Below are 22,823 nucleotides of genomic sequence, written 5' to 3'. Positions count from 1 at the left end.
GTTCTGCAGCATCTTATTGTGACATATCTTGTTTTATGTCTTCATCCTACAGCATACACAGTACAATACCTAAACATGCTGAACTGTAAACATTGAAATTGTGCCCTCTTGTGCCCATATCTTATACATGTAACACTGTAGCTGCTCAGGTATATTTACGAGCGATAAGTGGACAGCTCATCTTGGTCTAAGTGCTGCAGATCAAGATCAAATCCTGAACATGCATTAATTGTGGCTTTCTGACACAAAACTGTTTTATTTGGGTGTAGAAAACGCTATATATTGCATAATCTAAACGGTTTGACACAGTTATACTAAAATGATTCACCTTTGATTGCCAACAAGAGGATGAGCTTCATTTGCATCATCTCAAGTGAACTGAAATTTACACTGGAAAAAAAAAACATTAAATACATTCCTTTGTTTTCATATCCCATTACAAATAGAAGGTTTTGTTTTAAATGAACATTTAAGTAACTAAAAACTGTAGTTTTTGAGAGTCTGACCTTGGAGTTTTTAACAGGTAAGAATATTTTACTACAAAAGTATCAGACTTAAGCTATCTGATGTGTGATCGTGGGATTCAGAGTGTATGTGCTGATACATTTGCTGTGTGATAAGATCACTTTTATTTCTAGGAACCACAACCATTGAACGAATAAATGGATATGACGTGATCTCCTGTAAATAAGGCTATGCTAATAATGGAAAAGAGAGAAAAGGAAGAACATGAACCAGGTTATTTATTTGGCACACCTAAGAAGTGTGTTTCTTCACCTTACAGACAGAAGTGTTACTGAAGACGTAGAATTTCAACAGCAGTAAATCAAGGCTATACAGCAGACACAGCTATCTGTAAAGAGAAGTAAACTTCACTGATTAAAATGTACTAATTTATTTAACCTTAATTACAAACTTGGTTATACATGTTTTCAGTTCACTTTAATAATTATCTAGTGGACAAATACGAACAATTTAGGATATATACCTATAGCCTCTGTCAATCATACACTTACCAGCCTTATTTTTTTCTTGTAACTGCACTAGACTGATAAAAGATAAAACCACTGGATTTGCCCATTGAGGTGTACTTAACCTATATTTTTTCAGATTTTAACCACTGTGTATGCTGTTCCAACTGTGCCGTAACATTAAATTGATTAAATAAGTTTAAATCAGTGAACAAATGAGAGACTAATTGACACATCGCCTGTTGGACTAGTGCATTAGACGTATAATGTATTTTATATTGGCATTACACAGCAAATGGCTTATCAAATGATTCACTGCCAAGGATATACTCAACTAAAGCCGCCCTTTTAAAAGGCCCAAAGCAATACCTTAGTTATTTGTACATCGCCTAGCTTCACATTAAAGACCAGAAATGAGGACTGCCTTTCATTGACAGATGCACTAATATACATTTAGTAGTGTTACAGGAGAAAAAAAAAACAAATACAAAGAATAAATCTTGTTTGAACATCTTCATGGCGTCTGGTGTGCAGACCATCTGCATCTCTAGCCTCTTCGCTGTTGAAGTGGGCAGTCTATTAGAATAAATTAGCCAAAGTGCTAGAGTTATTACCATGAAGCCTGACAGGACTGTGCTTAAAGAGGATTCTAGACACGCTACTAGTGAAAATAAACCACATAACATCTGTAATCATCTGTTTCTTCTTGTAAGCCATAGTAGCTAGACAAAGCATAAACATCTTACATCGTCAGTCAGTGTTTTTCATTTTATGTTTATATCTTTTGCATGATTGTGATGTCCATCTAAAAATAATTGCTAATTTTTGTCATATCTTTTAGATGTGTTCACATCTTGACGGTTTTTTCTATTTGATATTGTGTCATCTATTTCCATATAGAAGGAACAATTTGCTTGCCTATTAAGTGTGTAGATTGTCTTCATTTTCATGTAAAGCAGATATCTGCAAAAGTATTGATGTATGAAGTAACTGCAATCGTTTTTTGTTTTTTTTTATTATTAACCCCTTATCAAAGACTGATGGCCTGCTGGCGGGTCAGCAGCCGTTTTCTACTAACAATTAGCTTCAGAAACAACTTAAGTGAAAGCACATGCAACAACATTAGAAAACAGATTTTGGCAGTTCCATATATGTAAAGCATTTTAACAACACAGTAAACCACAGTGGATAAAATGATGCTGGAAACAAATGTAGGCAACTTGCCTAGAACCTCAGATTCTGGTTCCACTAATTAATGTTTCCCTAACAAACACCTATTTTTAAAGCCTATTTCTTTCTAGTGGGAGATAATCTAGTTCAGTAAAATCTGTATTTTTATGCAGCTAGCAGTTCAGCCTCATCTTTAACGTATTCTCTTTCAAAATGATTTTTTTTGTGCTATTATTCATGTTTGACCTACATTTGAGTAAAGACAGAATGCGCTCTCATTGTGTCTCTCACTAATAGGTCATAACTTCAGGCATCTGAGAAATTGCTTTTCCAGTGTTGAAAAATATCTGCAAATCAGATACAACAACAAAATGATTCACTGTTTAGGGAAAGACAAACCAGTGATACCTTTTTTTTTTTATTTACAAAACAACCGACATTTTACTCCACATGGATTTAGAGCAGCTCCCAATGTACTTCAGGTATGCCATATATGTGTTTAGGCTAATATTCTCACAGCAGTAAGGGGTTCTTTTGGATGAATATAATTGTTTTGGCTTAATCTTTCATGGCTGATGTTACATATTTTTGATAAATGTTATTGCTTGAGAAGTGTTTTGTTTTTTCTTCCTACTCAATTTAGCATTATGTGTATGATTGTTGTCTAGAGTGAGATATTTCTTTTCTTTTTTTTTTCTTCTTTTTTTTTTTTAAACTTTTCTTGTCTTAGAGAATTAAAGTTACTTGTTTTACCTGTGTGATGCAGGTATGTTCATCATGGTACCTAACATGTTGTTACAAACATGGTTGCTTTTTCTCTTCTGTGAAGCTGTAAACTGTATTCTCTTGTAAAGTGATGTTTTGTGCCATTCTGAAAATGTCAAGTGTTCTCTGTAACAGACTTGTTCTTTTGACCAACATTTGCTTCCCTAAAAAAAATGTATTGGATAGCTAAAATGTTTACTTGGCACTGTTAAATAAAACAGTTTAAAATGTGCTAATTCCCTGATTCCCTTTCAGCAAATTTTATTTTTCTTCCCAATTTAAGTTGTATTATTCTAATTAAGTTTACAGAACTTTCAAACATTGTCCAAAACAAACAATTAAATCCCAGATTTAATGTTCACATGCAGCAGAGGACTTATTTGGACAGACTGCTCTGTCCTGCAGCCGTAAACACCAAAAATGTCTTAGTTCATGAATTTGTTTTGCTAGGTTCAAACAAGTCGCCTACTTGTCTTCCCACCAAAGCTGCATCCTCCAGATTAAACATCTGTTTCCCAGTCTTCCTCTTGCTCAGCACTGTGGGAGCACTGGCTAGCTTCTGCATAGCAACTGTCCTCCAAATCACTGTTAACCTCATCTTCCTGATCTGTAAATACAAATGTAGGAAAAATGTCACAACCGTCAAGTGATATGGTTCTAAAAAGGAGGAAATGTAAGTTTCAAAGTTAGCTGACAATGCAGTTTGTAATGATGTGAATTGTGGATAACAGCAAAGCACAACATCGGTGCTAGTTTTGTAATTTATCATCCAAGGAATGTCTGCCTAATTATACACCTATTCTGTAGGTCTGTAAATGTTGGGCAACGCTTCAGATTTTCAAATCAACAACTTGGTAACATGAAATGCAAAAGTGAAAAGCAGACAAAGCAACAATGTGGAATGCATGAGCAACTTGTTTTGCCTTTGCAACTTATATGTCACTTGCACAGACTCCATACGAGATGACTTTGAAACAACTTAGATGTTTTATCCATTGGAATATGCATTTTATTTCTTTGTATTAACTTTCACATGAGGATTTTCTATCCTGTTATTCTTATTAAAGCTAAAACTTTATATAAAGGCAAAATGAATTAAAACGTACCTTGTTCCTGATATTTTACAAGTACAGCAGAGCCATCCTGACTCAGTTTGATTTCAGGCTCATCCATCAGCAGACGTCTTAGATTACCAACACTTTCACTCAGATCTCTGACTTTTGGACAGCAGGACCACAGCACAGCCAAGGGCACACAGACATACCTACCAGTGCAGACAAAATGTCATTAAATCCAGTAAAACTGGAAAATAAAAAACTGAATCTAAGATTATTATGCAAAATCATTGTGAAAGTTTAAGTTTACTGTAATATTGTAAGTGACAAAAGATTCTTTACAAGATACAAACATCTTTCTAACATAATGCTATTTGTTATAATGGGAAAACAAACCTGTTAAATGCACAAGGATCATTTTGTTTTTGGCCATTTGTCCAGAGTACTTTATAATTCTCCTGTCCCGTGCTATCAGATACTACTTCCAAACAACGCTCCACTGGCCAAGCCATGTCGTCTGCACATTTTAAGAGAATAAAATGTAATTAACTTAAATCAGACACAACAAGAGTGGACTTAATGATTAAAAATTGTCATTTCATTTATCTACCCATCTGTTTTTGCAATTTCTCCACTCTTTCATTCTGACAGAATGATAAAGCATCCTTTCTCTGACAAGTCTTGTCTTTTATCCATCTTTTCTTAAGCTGTTCAGTCCAGTACACCACTTCAGTCACTAGGACTCTGCGCAAGGTGTTGTTGTCCCGCAGGCTGGGGTAATTTATACAGAACAGCTGAAAGAGAACCACAAATATTACTTGCCACTGAAAAAATTACCATTGAGGGACAGATTGCACTGCAATCTTTCATCAATGTGGAAATATCAGTTACGTTACACACTGCAGTAATGAACAGACTGGCAATTGCTATCAGGAAGAAAAAGAGCTTGTTACGATTAATCATTTTCCTCCAGCTCAGTATTTTTATTTTGTGTATTCTTTCATGCAAGTGAGCAATGGGAATGTTTCTTCAGTACAAGCAGAAACAGATAATCACGAGTTCAAGTGGTCATTTGTGAGTAAAATGTTAGCTATAGCAGAACTTATTTGTTGTGGCATTTCCGTATCCCCCTTCAGGTACATAAACAGGTTTTTTTTTATATATATAAAGCCAAAAACCAATCAAGAGAGTGTAACATTTATGCAAAAAGCCTTTTTTTTTTTTTTTTTTTTACAAGTTTCCCCATTTCATCAACCTTTTCTCATGTGACAAAGGCAGAAACAGTAGTTATCTAAAATCTAAATGTAGTACATCTCTTTCTTTTGTCCCTGAAGGGAGGTTTGTGTCTAAATAACAGAAAGCTTGTTTTTTTGCACCCATTTTTAAAAAAAAAAAAAGTTTTGCTCAAGCTATGCACCACTTAAAGTGACTGGATATCTACAGTTTCCACTGTTAAAAACTGTTAAAACGCTGCTCGCATTAGTCTCTACATACATGATGCTAGCAAGTGAAGCATACAAGGAGTGTTGAAAGCTAAATGGAGCCCTGTATCATTTGAAGGACACTTATCCGCAAGACATGTACTCACCAATGTGTATGAGGACACATCATCTGCATCACTGTCACATAACATGTTGCAGTGTTCCCTGCCTCTAAAGCGAAACACACCAATCTGGGAACAGAAACCAACACTGTCCTGCTGACCGTATGGTGCTTGTCCAACACCAGTAAACTCCACCTCATAACCATGCTCCAAACACACTTTCAGAGCCCTAAAAAGACATGAAACACACAGAGTCCCAAAAGTGGTAGGTAGTATGTTAGTCACATTGTAGTGGCATGTTGATCTGACGGTGGATGCCCATTGCTCTCAGATGGTTGGTTTGTTTATTGGAACATCTGTAACTTTAACTACACCACACATTATTGTGACATTGTTTGCAATAATTTGTCACAAGTTTATTTACAAGCCAGGTTTGCATCAACTTTTAGTCATGCACAAACTTTATTTATGCTAATTCGATACCATACTTTCTGTTGCCAGGCAACAAGATCAGAAAGACTCAATTTTACAGTAACAGCAAGTTTTTTGATGGAGCAGATAAATCAGCCTGTTAATCACTCACTGATAGCTTCAACCGTTTACTCAAACAGTCTGAATTTTACAGACATTTATATATTAGGAATGATACAATGTTGGTTTAATTTCCAAATCGTATATGAAGCCCGTTCCTGTTATGGAAAAAAAGGTTGTTTGTGGCATTTAAAGCTAAGAGCAGACCACTTTAGATTCAACATATTCCACTGTTTCCCAGTAGAAAAAACATTCCATTCAATTTCTACAGTAATATCTGCCCACCTGCGAGTGGGCATATGTCATGGGGAAAACACTGATGGCCAAACATAAAACTCTTCCATTGAAATTGGGTGTTTTTCTTTCAGTTCTCTGCACCAGGACAGGTACATGCCATTTGAAGGGTATTGACAGAATGATATATTATTGGTTATACTGGTACACTCTATCCACAACAACCAATTTCCACCAGCATTTTTTTTTCCTTTGCTTGGCTACTCTAAACCAATGATTGCAGAATGACTGCTGGAAATTTAATGCCAATGATATTTCACGACTAGGAAAGCTATAGTTCCTGTGAAACTATAGCCTTTATTTAATTATTTATCTTTTTTGACAATCTGTTGAAATTAAAGACCCCTTCTCGTCTTTCTGTTGCTGAATAATACATTTTTCAAATGTATGGATTTAAATTATTTTGTCATTGTTAAAAGTCTCAGAATATAATCAAATGTTAACAGTAATATCTTAGAGCTCCTTTAGTTCAAGTTAGCTGAACTACTGTAAAAGGTTTGCCTCAGACAAACTGAACCACCAAATAAATCAGTTGATTTATCTATAAACAGAAATCTTACATAGTGTTTGACTTTAAACTCAAAATTTGCACAGTGATGAAAGAGGCCTGTGATGGACTGGTAATCCATCCAGGGTGTACCCTGCCTCTTGCCCAGTGATTGCTGGGATAAGCTTCCGCTTCACCACAACCTTTCACTAGACTAAACGAATAAGAAAGTGGATGGATGAAAGAGGACAGCAATTATGTAGCATCACCTGCTGGTGGAAAGATATTTGAATTGGTGGAACATACCAGCATACCAATGTAGGATCAATGAAATTAAACCATGAATACAGCATGACATTACCTCTTTTTACTATAAGCACTAATGCAAATTAAAATCGTTTTGTTGTTTTTGTGAATTGTTAGAAGATTGTACTATACCAGGCTCTGAACTCTGCTCTGCTCCACTCAAACTTGTGGTCACTGTGCCTGAAACCTGACAGTCCAGGTAGAAGGGGGTTGAACTCAGAGTTGGGGGTGCTGACAATCACAGTGGCTGGGGTCATGTAACCAAAAACCACTGCAGAGAAGCGCTCCACATCAGCAAGGGTGAGGTGCTCTATGCTGTAAACAGAGAGGAAACATTGAGAACTGTAATGATGCAGAGGAAGAGGATTGGACAGAAACTGAAAATCACAGATTAAAAGAAAGAGAAAACATAAAATAAATAAATAATATATAAATACTGACTTCAACAAAAAATAAAAACTCTAAAAAGAAACTGTGTCTCAAAGGTCAAACAGCCACTTACAGTTCTATACTGGTAACCAGATCAAATCCTCTGAGGCGAGCATCTCTTTGTGTGACTGACCCTTGGTACATTTCAATGCGCAGCTGAGCATCACTAGGCTGAAGGTAGTCAGTTGATATAGGAGCCAAAACATGCCTGTAAAAAATTAATGTACAAGTACAGCAGTTTTGTTTTTGTTTTGCTTTGTATGTATAATGTACAGTATAATGATTCACACAAACTAGTACCTTCCAGGCATGAATATATATATATATATATATATATATATATATATATATATATATAATTATTCTAAAGATGTCTGACAATAGTTTTAACCTTTTTTTTTATAATCATGGATCTTGAGTCTGTAAAGATTAAGTTAAAACTGAACCGAATTAGTGAAACAGCATCATAACTTCTAGAGCAGCACCATCTGCCTCTTATCTCACCTGTCCCTGAAATATCATAAATTCTGCAATAATTACAATAACTGGAGCTAAATACTTTAAGTGTTTGCACAAGTTTCTCCAATCAAACAGTTTATTGGTGCTTACATCAAAATTAGTTTTTATCTTCATATAAATTTTGTGGTTTTCTGACAGCATGACAAACATGCATGACATGCAGAACTCTGATTTGAAAGCTGTTTCCTCCATTTTAATAACAGACCAGCTGCAATATCTTTGTAGACTTGCTATTTGAGGACTCTCCACACTGCATGGTTTGGGATGGTGCTTAATGTGGCAAGGCCTCCATGAGAAAGCAAAAAAAGGGGTTAGTGTGTAGGGGTGGTTTGGGATTGCACCTTAGAGTAGGAACAACTGTTGCAGAAACTGTCCCCCTAAACCATGCTTGCTGCACAACCAGAAGACCCTGATCACATGACTTTAGGAACCTGAGGGATCATATCCCTGCACACTTTTTTATGTAAGTTGGTGCTTTACCATGTGAATGCTCAATTTGTTAAAACCAAAACTTTAAAATAAACTCTGTAGAGGACAAGGAGCCTGTGCAGTTGCATTAACAATAAAGGTGACATGATTTTATCAGGAGCCTTACAGAAGTGTTCTGACCAACTTTAAGATAGGATATTTGCTGAGACAAGTAAACAAATTGCAGTAATCTTGGTGTAATTAAATAAAAGCTGCTGTTATTCAACGGCAGGTGAATAAATTTAACCTGCTGTTGTACAAATGGACCAGACAGCAGCTGGAAATGGCATGCAATTAGCAAGACAGCCGCTACAAAGCAATGGTCCTGCAGGTGGTGGCTAAAGACCATTTCCCTGTCTTCATTCTTTCTGGCTATTTTTAGTCACATCTGCATTTTGTTGTGCCCTGACTACTTGAGGTGCAACAAAACACCACCATGAGGTGGTGTTTGCAACCAATACACAAGAACACAACTATGAACTCCTTTGTGCAAGGAGGACCAGGAGAAGCATTGCTAGAGCTCTATGAAATGATTCCCAGCTGGCCACTTATGCAGTGGCGGATTTAAGAGATTTGGGGCCCCAGGCAAAAGGCAGGCATGGGGCCCTATGATAAATATTGTACTTTCTACTTCACTGCTGTATATTATTTGCGTTGCTAACAAACAGCCAGTTAAAAGTCTCTTTGCTGACTGAGATGACCGTGTATAATGACAGGGAGGGTTTGCTTCACTCGATGGTACGAACTGATAATTTATTGTGACGAGTCATTCTTTAAGTTACAGATCAACTCACTGACAGCATCACACAAACAGATCACACTAGGTATTAGTGACACACATAATATAATAATCATTCTGCTGACAGTTTAGCAAATGTATTTTAATCAAAAACATATTTTTTTTTTAGTAATAAGTAACTAGATAATAAATAACCATGAGTGTGGGACAAGTTTTATGGGGCCCTAAAAAACTGGGGGCCCTAGGCAACCGCCTAGTTTTGCCTATTAGTAAGTCCGCCCCTGCATTTATGTGCATGTTTCTGCTCAAACTGTCAGAAACAGACTCTATAAGGGTGGTATAAGGGCCATATCCACAAGTGGGGCCTGTGCTCATATGTTGTGGAGAGTGCATACAGGCACACGGAGGACACACAGACCAATGAACCTTATTTTAAATTGTCTTGAAGAATTTCTGCAGAAGATGGGTCAGCCTGTGATTGGACCTTTCTACTTGGATTTATAGTATCATCCCAATTCCAGACATGAGTTAATGATTTTGATTTCCAGTTATCTATCTCACATTTTACAATGTACTGACTAAAATATTTTCAGCAGGACTATTTAATTTACCAAGATCTAAAATGTGTTGCTCCAGTAAGTATCCCCTACATTGAATCTAATTTTGAATAATCAGGTCAGTGACAGGAATGAACATGAGGAAGTAGGAGTGTGTAAAATCAAATGGGTGGCTCATGCTGGGAAAAAGTGAAGGTCTACGTTTAAGGAGTCACTGATTATCAACGATGTAGGCAAAAGAAAAATTACCAGGGAGATGACTGGAGAAACAGGGCGTGTAGAGATGCCGTTTTTGTCGTATTTCAGTTGAATATTGCAGGAAAACAAAAGGTTTTACTCAAATATTGTACATAATGATGCACGCATCTTAAACCGTCCAAAATTAACCAATTTCTTTTAGGGGAAATATGTTCACTTGCTAATTTTACATACATCTTTTTCTTGATTTTGGCGCCGTTTATGTCCACTCCAACCAGGACTTCAATTTCCCGATGAAATCTGAGCTTTTTCAGGAGGCTGCACTCCCCGCAGCCCAGGTCGATCACCTGGGGACATGACAAGCCTTTTGAACAAGCGAAATAAAAACTAAATAACCAAGAATAGCCAACATAAAAACTTTTTTTTTTTTTAAATCGCTAACACAGTTTAATACCTTTAGCTAGTTAGCTTGCGAACTGTTGTTAGCAAATATCGCTGTAAACAACGTGGGTTTTCAAGCTGATACGCTTAAAATTAATGTTATTCAATTCATTAAAACATTAAATACCTTTCTAGGTTTGTTCTTCATTACAAAATCAATGACAAATTGATGTCTTTGCCTGTGAAGCGGTGGACTGAAAATAGGATCCATCTTCGGCTACTGTCTCCATTTGTTATGTCCGCAAACTGAGCGCAAGGGGACGCTGTTGTTATCGAGCGTCAACGTTGTGTCGCGTTGCTCGCAAGAGAACGTCACGTGATGCATTCAAATTCACTTGGAGTTTTTTTTTTTTATTTATTTATTTTAAACAAGAAAAAAAGACTGGCTTTATACATACAGTTGTGCTCATATTTATTAATACCCTTTCATTAAAGAAAGAAAAAACAGCTGCATGTAAAATAAGATTAAATTGACTAAAGTAATAAAAAATAATGATTTTAGGAAAAGCATTACATTATTTTCTAATTCTAGTTCAATAGAAATATTTTTTTTAAAAAGAAAACAAATAAGATAATTCATTATATATTACATCACTCATAAACTAATATTTTGTTGAACAATCCTTTAATGTTTCCGCTACAGTCAGATGTTTTCTGTTCCTCTCAGTCAGACTTCTGCACCTGTTGACAGGTATTTTGTTCCACTGTTCAACAGAAAAGTGCTCTAATTTGTCCAGGACCAACGTGTTTGTTTGTTTGTTTGTTTCTTTCTTTCTTTCTTCAACTCAATTAAATGAAAAAACAGTGTCTTATATTACTGAATTATATTTTTGCTAATTTTTAGTTATTTTCCCTTTTTTATGTCTCCAGTTATCTGAGTGACTGTTGTAAATTCAGCCTTTTCTTTAATGAAAGGGTATGAATACATATGAGCACAACTAACTAATCAAAGACATTATGATGTAACAAACCTGAGCTTAATAGAGATCCAAAAATAAAGGGCTTGGGTTTGAAAATAATTCATAAATTGAATCAATAAACAATATAAAGACAAAGACCCATGTAGACAAAAGATAAATCTGAAAAAATGAACAGGGAACAACAAGGTCTAATAAAAAGTCAAAGTACATAAGTGATTCTAAATGTCCAAAGCTTGTTTTGTCAGCTTTTTTGAAATACAATAACTCATTCCTGAATGTGACAAACAGTGGTTTCATATTTAAAAAGCAGCATTTGTGTATACAATGTTTAGCTAACTAAATTAAAGTTACTCAAGTATTCAGTTTTTTGTCTTTTTTTTTTTTTTTTTTTTTTCCAGTTTTTTGTCTTCTAATACAAGTCCATAATTAATTTATGTAAATTTTAAATTAAGAATCTAACTAATTTTTTAACATAAAATTATGAAAAGACTCTCATCTCAGTTTCACAGAAGGAACAATTGTTCTTGTTTATATTGAATCTTTATCTTAAAAGCTGATTACAAGGATAGAAGTCATTCATACTTTTAAAATGAGTTTCATTTACTCTTGGTAAAACTGGAAAAGAAAGGTAACTGGTTCTCAGTTATATTGTGGTAGTGTCAGTGAAGTCTTTTGTTAGATATTTTCTTTTTCAAGACAAAGGAAAGAGTTCTGCTGTAATAGTGTCTCTGATAAATCTGTTGCTACATTTTTTGTATTTAAGACAGACACCATTGACAACAACTGAAGGTAATGCAGGGGTAAGGTCCACATCACCAGCCTACTAATCAACCTAATCACATACACCTGTGCACTGGCTCATCATCTTCACCTGTTCACAGCCGTATATCAGTCCCAGTCATCTACAACTCAGCGTGGTTTTGCTGCTCAGGCTGCAGTCTTCACTGCTCTCCAGTTAGCATGCACCACTTAACAAAATCTCTTATTGCTTGTTTGAATGTATTAACTTATTCATCTTCTTATTATTTCTATTAATGAAATTGCATGTTGGCAATATATTTATTTGCCATACCAATAAAGCACCACCAGCACGAGCAGAACACTTCAAGGAAAAAAATTCTTATCGTCTCGGTTCTTGTGTTCTGCTTAAATCAGATTTTAGTATAACTGAGTCTGGTCAACTGCTCTGAGATGAAGGAACCATCATGGCAACATCCATCCATCCATTTTCTGAACCGAGAGTTTGGGCAACAGTCAGGGTACACCCTGTCTGGACAGGTCACCAGTCCATCTCTAAGATAATCATAGTTTGCAGATGTCTTATCAGTCCAACTCGTTTGAATGACAGCTTAAGGAAAGAACAAAAAAACATCAGCAAAATACAGTGGAGTGATATTTAATATCATGAGGGCAACAAGGTGACTGTTGGACCTCCATTAACAGCATACTTCACTTCATGTATTCATGCCTGTTACTGCCAGCAATAGTCCAGTTCTCAGCTCAATGTGCACTTATGTTTACAGATTATGCAGTCAATAGACTCATTTCAGGAGGAGGAGAGTCTACCTCCACAAGGATGAGGGCCATGGACTGTAGGCCTACGTATAGCAGAAGTAGCATGTGTTCGAGTTTTTTGTTTTAAAAACAGAAACAAGTAGTCCAGAAAAACGCTATTTCAGAGAAAGTGACATGTAAGAATACTCCATTTAGTTTTTCCCAAAAATCCATCAGTATGTTTGTTTGTCATTGTCACAAAATTTCTGGTCTTCAGTTTCAGGGCTGAATTGTTATGAAATGACTATACCAATACTGGCACACAGACTAGTAAGAGACAAGCTCATAAACATATATACAGATGTCTTTATTATGTTTTATGTTCAGGCTAAAGTTAATGCAGCTGATGGCTAATTTCACCAGTGGGGCATAGGTAACCTTAGCCAAGCTCATCGGCAATGTAGGTACATGTTTAGGGACATTTGTAATTGTGAATGCAGCATCACTGGGGGTTTGGAAGTGGGTATACTCAATGCTGACTGAAAAAGAAGTGGGCACACTCCATATACCTGCATAAACCCTGGAGTACACCACTGTATAGCAGACACAATCACATTCTGAGAAAGTAATTTTAACACAGAGTTGTGTTTAATTGTTACACAGATTTTAAATTTTATTTGTTTTTGGAACAGTTTAAAAAAATCAGTAATTCACAAAATGGGAAGACATCACATACATCACAAAGAAAATATACTGCATGGTTTTAAAAATATTGCTTGATAAATTATCTGTTTATTTTTTTTTTTTACACTACATTTCATGGTTTGACAATCATCCAAGAAATCTAATGGGCTATTTTAAAAATAAAACAAATTTAGATAAATATAATTTCAGCAATACTTTGTTAGACAGCTACAATTCCTCTATGATAAGCTATAATTCTTAGGCATTCAGATCTAAAGGTGCTTGACAGGTTTGATCATAATAATTTCTTTGACACATGTAAGATACATCCCAAACAGAAGAATTTTTCACAGCACTTTAGTTGTGATTACTTTCTTTTTACAATTAGCTTTCTAAAGTTCTTTGAGACTGAACCAGTAACAACTCTGTAATGGACACTACTGAGTGAAGAAGACAAACATATAACCCAAACAATAATATTTCTCTTTAGTCCAGTGTCTACTGAGCAAATTTGTGTGCTTTTCATTGAGAGGCACCTGTGTTTCTGCACTTTGGCCAGGAGTAGTTACTTTGGTTGATGGCGTTCTTGGCTGCCACCCTGACGCAGTAGGTGGTCCAGGGTTTGAGATCAGTTTCTATGTAAAAGTCACCTTCCACACTTCTAACTCTTGGTGGCTGGCTCGCCTGCTCCTCTCTCTGCTCCTCATCAATGACGAGTGTATACTCAGTCGCTTCTTTCACTGTCCTCCATTTCACATACAAGGAACCACTGCTTACCGTTACAGTCAGCACATCTGGAGTTTCTAGATCTGACACATAAAACCAGAGACAAGTGAGGAAATGGCTTGTTTAAGCTTCATCCAAGTTGTGAAATAAACTATTAATATTAATTTTACCTGTCTCTAAATGGGCATAGACTTGAGAAGCCTGTAGGTCTCTTCGTCTACGAGCTCCAACTGGACCTTAGAAGATGAAGAGTTGTGATTAGGTAACAGTTTTCTTTCTGCTTTCCTATACATTTATATACTGGTTTCTCAGCAGGAGAAATATTGTATATTGGATACGTTTGTGAACTAAATTCACAAAGCCACAACTTTATAAATCTCGGCTAATACTGAAGAGTTTCTGTTGCTGATCAGCTACTAAACTTCTTTTACTTCTTTAGCATGATACATTTAGATAATCGCAATGAAAAAACACTTTTAAGTGATTGTTCTGACTCACCAGCACAATGTTTGGACTGGGCTTTAATAAAACAAAGATTTTAATAAAAAAGTCACAGGTAATTTTGCAGGAAAATCATGTATATGGTGAAAACCTAAATCTCCTGACTGAAAAAGAAGCAGAAGCACCCAATTTGTAATGAGAATGCCATGTGCTGACTTTCTGATCACATCAGATCAGAGTTCTAAGATGAAACTGAATGACCTTATTAATGAAGTATCTTTCTGTGTCCCATTGAGGCTGGAGACTGTCTCTCACCTGTAATACTTGTACTGGGGTTGCTTTCTCCCACTTCATTGGTAGCCGTTACTTCAGTGACACCAGGATTGATGTCAGTCAGCTGGCAGGAGAGTCTAGTAGTGTTGCAGAGCTTCACACGGCTTCCTCCGGATGTGTTGTAGACCATATATCTTGTGGCAAACACTGACGCATTCCAGGACAGCACAGCGTACTGGCTGCTACCAGAGTATCTGACGTTCTTTGGAGTACAAGGGACTGCAAGAGAAACAATGGAAAATTTTAACTGAAGTCCCAGAGGTTTTTTAATATTCATCACATGTGTTGTGAGTCATCAGCTTAAATCTGTTACATATTAATGGTATGTAGTGTACAAAGGATACAAGCATAAACACATCAATGAGTTATAAAAGTCTAATAAAGCGTTTACATACTTCTTATTAGTGCTATAAATTGAGGCACAGAAATATAAGTATCACCAAAAAAGAAAGGGAATATAATATAAACATGGAAATGTTTCTAAAACCCTTGTATATAAAGAGAGGAATAAGAATATCACACTACCTGTGACTCCAGTGAAGACGCTGGATGGTTTGCTGACTCCACCAGAGTTTCTGGAGCGTACAGTCACATTGTATGCTGTGCTACAAGGCATTGGAAACTCAAAGTAAGGTCTGCTTATCCAGTAGGACGACACACTCATCAGAGTTTGTGGATTGTCATCAATTCGACCCTTCATTTCTGCCATGTACTCAACATCTGAACAGTTAACTGTGTCCCATGATACCATGGCCCAGTGCATTTGCTTTATTCTCTGCATGCGCAGTTTCAAATAAGCTGGAGGGCAGGGAGCTGAAGAGAAAGAGAAAACATGTTACTAGTGATACTGAAAACTCAACATAAGTGAAGTTGCATATACAGTAGACTGGAAATAACACTTTACAGTCCCTGAACTTTCCTTCATTTCTGTCTAATACTGCTGTAAAAACTAGAAATAGGTACTGCGATATATTGGAATATATGCAAATGAAAAAAAGTCTGTAAATCAAGAACAGAGTTTTGAATGAGCTTTGAAGTGAGCATTTGGGGTTCGACCAGATTTATGTTGATCTGTCTTTCCTGTCGTCTCCACCCCAACCAGTCGAGGCAGATGGCTGCCCTCCCTGAGCCGGGTTCTGCCGGAGGTTTTCTTCCTGTTAAAGGGGAGTTTTTTCCCTCCCACTGTCGCCACGTGCATGCTCAGGATGGGAGATTGGATTGAAGTCATGATTCGATGTAATCAGTTGGTTTCTATTATAAGCTATGAATGGATTGGCTTGAAATGATGGGTATGTTGATTCGTGTATGTAAAGTGCCCTGTTACAACATTGTTGTGAAGTGGCGCTACACAAATGAAGCTGAATTGAATTTAATTGAACTTGTTCTTAGCTCTTTAAGCCATTTTCAGTTTTTTCAGAGGATATTACAAAGCTGTACAAAACCATTTGTTTCTGTTTTCTGTAAAGTAGTGGCTCAAGACTTTTTCTTAAATTACTGGATCAAAGTATTTCCACACAGGCAAAACACACTTTACTATTCTGTAATGGCATACTACTGTAATAGCTTTTGATGGTATAATCACCTGCTCCTGCCTGCAGAGGTGCACTTGTTGAGCTGTTACAGATGTTGTTAGAGGCTTTAACAGTGAAATTGTAAATGTCTCCACACTCCAGGCTTTTGAATGTGCAGGAAGTATTACTGCTGCCACAGTAAATGGTGCGCCCATCCATAGATTGTGCATGGCCAAAATACTTTGTAGCACCCGTGGTGGCATTCCAAGACAATACGGCAGAGCTGCTGTGACAGTCCATATCCACTGCAAGATTTGAAGGTGCACAGGGTACTGGGAGGAAAGAGAGACAAGGACTCTTGTCAGAGAATCATGTTTGAAGCCAGTTTACAGATTCTTCATTGAGCTGCAGTTAAATTAGAAGTTTTCCTTCTACTATTACATTTATTGCAAAGCTAGTCTTAATTTTAACAGTTATCCGAATGCAGAAGATAGCAGCAAAACATATTTTAGAAGTGAGCAACCAAAGAACATCTATCACTTTAAGATGACTTCCAATAAAGATAAATATATTAATTCAAATATCATTTAAAAATTGTTTGTTCACATAGATCCATACAATAATTAATTTGCAGTCAACTGAATGATTAGTATTCTCATCATAACAATGAAAATGGTAATTTCTTTTCTTTTTTCTCACAGGCTGCTCCAAATGGTTGTTAAGTAATTTTCTATTATTTAAACTTTCAATGTATCAAACTTTAGCAACAGAATTGTCTTCAGTCATTATAATTGACAATGTGTATAACATATAGAGTCCACTGAAAATAAGAATCTGAGAGCACCAAATGATCATCATTATCCATACATGTTGTGAAGGATGACGTGCTGGGATAGCTGGTACATTTTTCTCCACTGGCAGTGATGCTTAAGTCGTATGTCTGGCCACAGTGAAGCCCAGTCAGCGAGCAGTTGTTCACTGAAGAGTTGCAGGCCAGTAAGTGCCCATCCTTTCCTGTGGCTGTCAGATGATAGGATGTGGCTACAGAGGAGTTTGCCCACATCACTGTAGCCCCATTCTTCTCACAGAGAGGCACCATTGTCACACTGCTTGGGACGCATGGTGCTAAAGAAAGCAAAATAAGATATTTATAGTGTTACTTAAGCATTAAACACACTCATAACTCCATTGATTTGTCCATTAAGTGAATCTGACTGTACTTTGCTGAACTAAAAAAATACCTGTTTTAATCTTCTTTGGAGGACTTCTGAGGCTGCTGCATTTATCAGAGGAAGATGATACTATGATGCTATAATGCATGCCACAGGGAACATCTTGGAGGGTACAAGAATTGGATGAGCTGTTACAGGAAATCAAAGTTTGATCTTCAGCCTCTGCTGTAACCAGGTACAGGGGTGTTTCCACTGTTGACTCCCACTCAACCAGGATCGTGTCACTATGGCATTCTATCGTTGCATTGACTGACTGTAGAGCACAAGGACCTAAACGACACATGCAAAAAATGTCAGAAGATAGTAGCAGTAGAAGATGTTTTAAAATGTCTATGAAAAAGCAGCTAACAAGTGATGCACTCTCTCCTGCAAACTAAAATGTCAACTATTTGGTTCTCTTAACATCTTTATAAACACTGAATACCTGTTTCAATCTCAAAGGTGGTGCTGTGATTACTGCTGCAGTGCTTGTTGATAGCAGTGACATGGAAGGTGTAAACTGTCCCACATTTCAGATCTGGGACGCTGCAGGGTGAGGAGGAGGAAGTACAGCTAGAGTTGTGACCACCAGCTGCTCGAGCCAGCACGGAGTAGCTGGTTGCTCCTTCTGAGTTGTCCCAAGTCACCCAAGCAGAATTTGACACGCAGTCCAGGCGACCAGTAGGATTCATGGGCACACATGGAGCTGTTGATGGTGACAGACAGGTGAATGAACATGCAGCAAAGCAAAAAAAACAAAAAACAAGAGTTGTCACCTACTACTGATTCTGTCTAGGTTTGGACATAAGATGTCAACATGTAACTTCTGTATGGAAGTTGTTCTGCTTTTAGTTTTATGTACTGCATAAAGTTTTTCTGAGGAAAATCTCAAGCCTTTGCCATCAATTGCAAGAGTCCATATCAGGGAGGTTAACTAAGCAAACTGATCATACGTGAAACTTCATCATGCATCACTTGTTAAAGGTGGTAACCAAATGTTAATATGCAATCTTTTGCACCATTATAAAGATAAATTCTGTAGATTTATTGTTATGAATAACTAAAAATACAGTTACAGAATTATACTGTTAAAATAAATTGACCCACCATTGAAGAGTACACGCACAGATTTAATTAAGATTTAATGTATCTTATGTTGTTCTTTTTTTTTTTATCTGCCAAAGCCTCAAAAAACATCATGAGTCTATTTAAACCATTTCCTGTTAATTTGTTGATTTCCTACAGATTTTATTTTAGCGTGATTAGATATTTATTGTATTACTGTCTTTTCAGTCCAAATCAACTAAGCTTTGTTTTTTGACAAAAGTTGAGATATGCTGTTGCATAAAACAGATGTTTTTCACAGAATGGATGATACATTGATGTGAAAGGGTTTAAAGTATAGATGAACTGTAATCCTTTAGGATTAGCCTTCATTAAATACACCTATAATGGCTATTTTTTCTCTATCTCATTTATGTGTACATATTACAGCTGATTTCTTAACTTTACCTGAAGACGTCATGACCACAGCACTTGGTTTGCTCTCACAAGCATCCCTTACAGAGAGCACAGATACATTGTATTGCTGTCCACAAGGCAGATTGTTGATGGTGCAGATGGTGTTAGTGGAGTTACAGTAGCGTCTTGCCCCAGTGTTGCTTACTGCTGCTACATGGAAGTACTGAGCATCAGGGTTGGGGGACCAGGAAACAACCATGGCAGCTTTATCACACTTCGCATTAACAGTCACATTCTGGGGAGGACAGGGGGCTAAACGATGAAGGAGAGGAAATACAAGAGAAGAGTTACTTTACAATCAGCAAACTACCCACCACACTAAAACAACACACATCAAGGAACACTGTGTTCATATTTTACCGTGACACATTTACAATACCTGTCTGCACAAGAGCCTTTTCACTCTCCACACTGGAGCAGGACTTATCCTGGCTGAAAACGTTCACATTGTAGGTTTGTCCACACTGCAGGTTGCTTAGATCACAGTAGGTCAAACTGTTATTACACTCAGTCCGGTGACTTCCATCTGCTGTTACACCCACTGCAACATAAGAGAGCGCGCCGCTTGCTTGCTCCCATGTAACTGCAGCAGAGTTTGAGTGGCAGTGTAAAGAAGCTTTGACACTGGTTGGCCTACAGGGAACTGGGACAGAGAGGATGTAGGATATTTTATTTAAGTAATGTTGCTTCATAGTGTATAATGAAAGGAATAATGATTAAAAAAAAGAAAAAAAGGAACAACTTTTTACTAATATTCACCTGATTTGAGGTTTAAATATGCATGGCTGTTATCACAGCGTCCATCTAGAGCCGTAACGGTCAGGTTGTACACCTGACCACAATGCAGTCTAGGTAGCTTGCAGCTTAATTCAGTGCTTTGACACTCAGTTTTGTGCCCATCGGGTCCAAAAGCTTGGACCTTGTAGGAGGAAACACCCTCCCCTTCTTCCCATGACACCACGCCTGTGTCATTACTGCACACCATTGCTGCGGTTACTTTCTGTGGCACACATGGTACTACAAGCAGACAGGCATAAATAAAAGCAATTACAAGAGATTTTTATGTAGGGAAAAAAATACAAATATGTACAATAATAGGCTATTAAAAGTCCAATGTTGAACATAATAAATCTGGGATGTACCTGTGTTTAACTCCATGGTAGAGCTTCCAACGCTGCTACACGTGTGATCTGAAGCACTAACAGTGATGGAATAGTTGAGTCCACACAGCAAGTCATTTAGCATGCAGGTTGTCTCACTGCTGTTGCATGTTGAAGCGTAGCCACCACTGCCCTGGGCCAATGTGGTGTAGGATAATGCGCCTTTACTTGGTTCCCAAGAGACAATCACTGCACCAGTCTCGCAATCCACCCGGGTGTCCACAAATTCAGGTACACAGGGTGCTACAAGAGCACATGAGAATGAGAAGACAGTTAAATCCTGAGTAAAGATTCTCCTCCAGCACATATCCATGAAAACAGAAGAAAAATTCAGCGGGAGCAGCGCCATCGTGGATAATTTGACAAAGTGTTTGCTTAGATCAGTAAAATGAGACATTTTGAAAACAATTGTACTTTCGATGTGTGCACATACAATCCTCATTTTCCCTTTATTTCCAAAAAGTGCGCCTGTGGAAGCACATTTTATTCAGTGACATAACCATCACGCTGCCAAACATGTCCCCATTTCTTACCTGCTTGCAGCTGTTTCACGTCACCTGTCGACATATTACACACACTGTTGACGGCAATCACGGTGATGTTGTAGGTGTAGCCACATTGAAGGTCTGACAGAACACAAGCCTGTGAATGTGTCTCACAGCCAGTTTCATGTTGTTCCACACCAAAGGCTTGGACAATGTAAGAATCAGCCCCCAGACTGGCCTTCCACTTCACCTGTGCAGTGTTACTGGAGCAGTCCAGCACAGGAACAACATCCTTAGGAGGACAAGGCACTGGAGAAAGAGAAAATATGTAAGAAGATCACAGAAGAGGTTCCTGATGAGAAAATCAAGCTATTTATATAAGCCAGGTGTATCAGTCTCTGGCTTTTGAACAAACAGCTTCAAAAAGAAACAATTTTAAACCTTTAAATGTAATTTATCATCAAGGCTGGATTATCCAATGGGTATTATGGGCTGGGTCCAGGGGCCCACGCCCACTTGGGGCCCACGTAGGGCCCACGTAGGGCATACACCAGCAATTTGGGCATGAAACAAAATGTACGTAAAAGCCAGATAGTTACACCACAGTGTCTAGTATATTGCTATTGTCATGATTTGGGTTTTTCTGTGCTTTGTTTTTGGGCTTCCTGTTTTATTTTGTAGTTTTTCCTGTCTTGGTTCTTGGTTAGCTTCTTAGATTTCCTGTTCATTGATTTGGTTCACCTGGGTTAATTTAGTTCATTTGTTTCACCTGTTTCTCGTTTGGTTTTTCCTGTGTATTTATACCACTCATGTTCACTCATTGTTTGCTGGATCATTTTGTACCTCAGTTTAGTTTGTCTGTTCTGAGTTCCCTGGGTTCCTCTGAGGAAAATAAATCGTTCTGAGTTCTGCATACCGGCCTCCCTCATCTCTGCAATTGGGTCCACACCACATCTCCACTGCTTTCGTGACAGCTATTGGTACCACTGGCTGAGAGATGTTAGATATGTCGTTTCGCAGTGTATCATTCACAATTTTCATAATGTTGCGGTGGTGAAGGGGGGCCCCTGGGACACTTTGGGCCCAGAAGCCTCTGCACTTTTAATCCGGCCCTGCTTATCATGACACGCAATTTTTAAAAGATGACCCAAGAAACCTATACTAGCTGCAGTCCAATGTGTTTCTAACCAATTTAAGTAATTTTTGTGTGTATGAAACTTAAAGCTTTCTTATTTAGAGCCAAAATAAACACTCATATCTATTAAATTGATTTTAGTTTCAAGTTAAAAGTGAGTGGCAGTGCTAATTAGATTTAAATCTCTAATCAACAAAGATCTTTCTGTTCACAGTGATTGTTCCCCCTTCATCTGCTTGGATCTTCATTTAATATTCTGACTAGGATTAATCTTCTAAAAGGCTTGTAGAGCGAACAGTATAGACATTTTTAAGTCTGCACAAATATTTAGGTTGTTTTAAAGTATTGAACTGAGATATATATATCTGATGTAGACAATCACACTTTAAAACATAGGAGTAAAAAGCTGAATGCCAGGCTACAAAAGGGAGTAACAAAGAGTTAGAATATGACAAAGGCAGAAAATTCTCTCATTTTGTGATCTTTGAGTGTATAAATAAAATGTATCAGAGTCAATTTAAAATAAATGAAAGTGGAGCTAAAATGAAGTTAAATTCTTTTTTTCAAACTCACAGATTTAGATGTAACTTAGCTAATCATTCAATATAATTTTGTACCTGATTCCACCTGCAGTGTGGTGCTTGGTGGGCTGTTGCACTGTTCATTTGAAGCAACGGTGATTACATCATAGATCTGACCACACTGAAGTTTCTGCAGCTCACAGTTGGT

General features: G+C 37.3%; 1 protein-coding gene across 1 annotated transcript; it reads right to left on the bottom strand.

The window, feature by feature from the left end:
* Positions 1–3,406: 3,406 nt before the first annotated feature.
* henmt1 (HEN methyltransferase 1) lies at positions 3,407–10,684 on the bottom strand (the record flags this gene model as incomplete). Its single annotated transcript, XM_079245192.1, has 9 exons — positions 3,407–3,513; positions 4,013–4,170; positions 4,358–4,478; positions 4,572–4,755; positions 5,550–5,733; positions 7,255–7,437; positions 7,625–7,759; positions 10,267–10,379; positions 10,601–10,684. The coding sequence occupies 9 exons, from the start codon at positions 10,682–10,684 to the stop codon at positions 3,407–3,409; spliced, it is 1,269 nt and encodes a 422-aa protein (XP_079101318.1).
* Positions 10,685–22,823: the final 12,139 nt, after the last annotated feature.

Source organism: Telmatherina bonti (genome assembly GCF_933228915.1).
Source record: "Telmatherina bonti genome assembly, chromosome: 8".
Classification (NCBI taxonomy): domain Eukaryota; kingdom Metazoa; phylum Chordata; class Actinopteri; order Atheriniformes; family Telmatherinidae; genus Telmatherina; species Telmatherina bonti.
This window is presented reverse-complemented; position numbering and strand designations above follow the sequence as displayed.